This window comes from Podospora anserina, chromosome 5 (assembly GCF_000226545.1).
Source record: "Podospora anserina S mat+ genomic DNA chromosome 5, supercontig 9".
NCBI lineage: Eukaryota > Fungi > Ascomycota > Sordariomycetes > Sordariales > Podosporaceae > Podospora > Podospora anserina.
In genome coordinates this window covers 396,763-400,656 of record NW_001914843.1, presented here as the reverse complement: position 1 = coordinate 400,656, position 3,894 = coordinate 396,763, and the positions used below count along the sequence as shown (strand labels likewise).

Sequence of the window (3,894 nt, the reverse complement as noted above, 5' to 3'; positions counted from 1 at the left end):
AGAAGACCAGTACATGTGGTACACAAAGTAGGTAAATACTATAGCCGCAAGTGAAAAATACTCAAATATGGCATGTATTGTGACACACCACATCCATCACTCACCCCAAGAAGTTTAAACCACTCAACAAAATCCCAAACTAAAACCCACAAAAAAGAAAAAGAAATAACAGATGGCCACTGATCTCGGGCCCCTATATATCTCCTCCAATCAAATACACAAGAAGAAAAAAACACAAAAAAACCAAAAAAAGTTGGCCCCATCGAGGGACTTGGTATCTCAGAAGGAAAACAAAACTCGTTTCACAAACGCCAAAGCAAAGCACGATGGTTCCCATCTTTCCCCTTCCCCATATCATGCCTGCAATTTTGATGTTCAAAAAACAGATTGTGCCCGGTTCGAAAAAAAAGCCGCGAACCTACAACTCCCCCGCCTTCTAGAACCAGCCCAATTCGATGTTTGTTTCTTGTTGCCTCGTTAAAACAGCCAAATCCATATTGCTCTCCTTGCGTGTCTCGTTACCGTAAGCGTGTGTGTGTCGTAGGCAAAAATGGCGCTTAATACCGCAATCGAAGCTCATAACCCCTCTGTGGCGCCGTGTTGTTGGATGGGGAAGGCATGTCAGACTCCCCAGGGGCGTCGACCGCCATTTCCCATTCGCGCTTGACACCACAGCCGCCCGTCTCGATGACCTCCAGTGTCATGTCCTGGCCCTCGGGAATTTCGCGGATGACGTCGTCGTCCATCTCGACTTCGATGCCACGAGGCAAGACGTGTACTGTTCGGATCACCCTACCAACGTCAAAGTTGTACTTCACAGAGAGTCTTCCGACAAAATCGGAGAGCGTCCTTTGCATCAAGTAGACGGCACGGTGCAGTTCCTGGCCAGAGGGCTCCGAGAAGTTTCGTCGCGCCACATAGAAACACGCGACAGGTTTGGGAGGGCGCTCCTGTGGTGGTCGGTAAGAAGAGTCAACGCCCAAGGCCTCAATCCACCCCGTGAGGTGACCAGCTTCGTCCACCTTCCTGACCTTGGTGGGCTGGTTGCCACCCTGTGCGGAACCATCGGAACCAATCTGATAGTCTTGCCAGTTCGGCTTACCGGCTACAGAGGCCTGTGAATGAAGAGAAAGTGAGCTCGGTGATGGCGAGACCAGCGAAGATCCAGCCATGGAGCTACGTTCGCTTCTCCAAGCGGCCGGGTCCGTGTCCACCCTGGTGAGATCGACGGGCTCTCCGGGAAGCGACACCGGATGAAGATCAGGGTCGTCAATATCGTCACCCCGAAGGTACAGGACACTCACAGGACGGGTGCTGGTAAACATGTCCTGGAGAGTCTGTAGCTTGAAGTGCAAATCTTCCTCAAGATTCGGTCTGCCACCGCCTCCAGCAGAGCTGGCTGAGGACATGGACCAGGTACGCTTGTGCTTCTGCACCTTGCCGGGTCTCTGGACTGCCGAGCTGCTCTTGGACTGCGCTGCGCTGGGTCTCTTGCGCTTGCCAAAGTCCTTCATCCCACTCTCGGCCTGGGCGATCTGCTGCTTGAGCTTATCGATGGTTTTCCTGACGTGCGCAACATCATTGGAGAGTTTGCGCTCCGCTCCGTGGTCACGGAACAGCTTGACTTTGCAGTAGCAGATCTCAGCCTCAGGGGACGAAGGCGGTGGTGACTGGGAAGGATCCGATGGGAGGATGTGTGTCTTGGCACAGAGCCTCACAGGAATGCCCTTGACGCCCTTGGAATGGCTAAAGTCGGTGGAGAGGAAGTTGAAGCGGACAGCAATGTTGCACTCGACGGCGCCGTTGATGCCCGGAGTCCAAACCACGGAGAAGCCGTCAAATGAAGCAGTCTCCAGCTCGATACGGGCCCGTTTATCGTCGCCTTCGGAAGGCTGTCCAGCCTCAACGTACTCGACAGCCTGCAGCTTTCCTCCTCTCTGATGGGCCTCGTTAGTTCCGCGTCCCTCTTTCCACAAGCTCCAGCACACGCCCGGCTTTTGTCTCTGCTGCTCATCCTCAAAGGAGATTCTGACAAAGGTGCGGAAACGGGTACCAGGCGCCATGGGCATCGGCGGGTTGGTATCGACAATTGAGAGCGAATAGGCCTGACCCTTGTTGAGATATGTCACGGGAATCTCGTCGGCATGCTTGATCATGGCTGTTGGGGCATTCAAAGCAGTGTGGAAGCGGAACTTTTCCGCAGACGCCGGGAGAGGAACCGACATGGACATTCCAAACTGTCTTGTCTGGAAGGCAACCATGGGAGACTGGCCGTGGAATTTGCTGTCGATAGACACCATATGCTCATCTGCAGGGTCGGAATTCATGGGAGAGTCATCTTGGTCCATGGTCTCGTACCCGGTATCCTGGCGGAATATCGATGATGGGGCAAACGACGGTTGCGGAGGCTGATGCTGCATGAAAGGGTGGAACTGATGAAACTGCTGAGGATGGCCAAATCCATGGTGAAAGTCACCCACGTCCATTGCGGTAGTCCCGGAGTGAATAGCTCCATCTGAGGTCGGCAGGGACAACGGTGTCCCAAGCCCCAATCCCCAGACCGAGGGTGGGTGTGTGGAGGTCGCCAGCGGTAGGATGGTAAAGTGTATTCGTGCCTCCTGGGGTAGGGGTATAGTACCCGCCGGTTTGGTGGGGAAAGTTGGCAAAAGAAAACGAGCCCGGGTCTAGCAAGGACGGCGTGAATCTCCACGGCTCGTTGGCCGCTGCTGCCCGAGGAGTCGGGTCCTGGTCGCGAAAAGCCTCATGGCTTAGAGTTTGAGATCTGCCACGGCCGTGTTAGTCAAACGGTTGCTAACGGTGAGGCGCCAAGCCCTGACTGTCTGGAATCAGACGTTGACCCCGCGCCGAGTTTGGCTTTTTGGTAGACTTCTTCATACACACACACACACACACACACACACACGTGGGTTAACAGGAGAAAAAGAACATACGTTTCTTGCGCCGAAACAGCAACTGCGGGGTGGCTAGCGGTGGCGGTGCTGGCTGGCTGGGCTGCACCGGCTGATGAAGTGACAGCGGCAACCTCAGGGAACTGTTGTCTAAAATTGGCCAGCAGATCATCCCCAGGCTTCTGCGAGCTCGTCCTAATGAGTGGAAATTCTCGTGTCAGCAAAAGTTCACGGGCCGAGGTCATAGTCGAGCGCGAGTTGCGCGGACCTCCTTTGGGCAGTCCGATCTTTTTATTTTATTTTTTCGAACAGGGCTTCGACGACTCACCTTTGTCGAAACATGTCTGCGACGAGGAGACACTGCACCGGTGGTAGCGACTGCGGGCAACAGCTCTTTGGTGGAGCGCTCTTTTATCTCGGTCAAGCGCACCGTGTTGTGAGATATATCGTGGGTCGTTGCAAAGACAGCTTGAACGTGTGTGTACCGTACGGTGAGTGGGCGGGAAGCGACGGTGGGATGGTGGGGGAGGTGAGTAGAGCTCTGGCAGGTAGGGAACAAGCTACCTTATCGACGAGATCAGATGTTTCGAGGATGTATATGCTCGCTCGACAAACGGAACGAGCTGTGGGGAAAAAAAAAAAAAGAAAGCCAGCAAGCGAGGGAAAACGGCAAAGTTGCCAGGCAGAGGAGGGTAAGGTTATTATTGTCTGGTATTCGGAAGGTCCAGTAGGTCTTTCGGGTGCATGGACTGGACGAGAGGTGCGGCCGGCCTTGTATATACCGGCTGGTACAAGCTCAGCTAATAAGCGCGAAAACTCAGGCTCGTCTGTGGACCAGAGAAAGAAAAAGATTGAAACTGAGGGAACTGAGGACTGATGAGGGATAGGCCTGAGTTCAGAGTTTTGACTGACAGGCCGAGGTGGAGGTGTGGCCGGGGCAAGAGGTACCTTGTTACCTTAGTTATGGATTAATGGAGATGGGGAT

At 54.0% G+C, this 3,894-nt stretch overlaps 1 protein-coding gene across 1 annotated transcript; it reads right to left on the bottom strand.

Moving 5' to 3' along the window:
- Window positions 1-557: 557 nt before the first annotated feature.
- On the bottom strand, window positions 558-3,251 carry PODANS_5_8610 (uncharacterized protein; the record flags this gene model as incomplete). The annotated part of the gene is made up of 4 exons (XM_001904644.1): window positions 558-2,432; window positions 2,533-2,782; window positions 2,952-3,104; window positions 3,238-3,251. 4 exons carry the CDS (start codon window positions 3,249-3,251, stop codon window positions 558-560), a joined length of 2,292 nt encoding a protein of 763 aa, XP_001904679.1.
- Window positions 3,252-3,894: the final 643 nt, after the last annotated feature.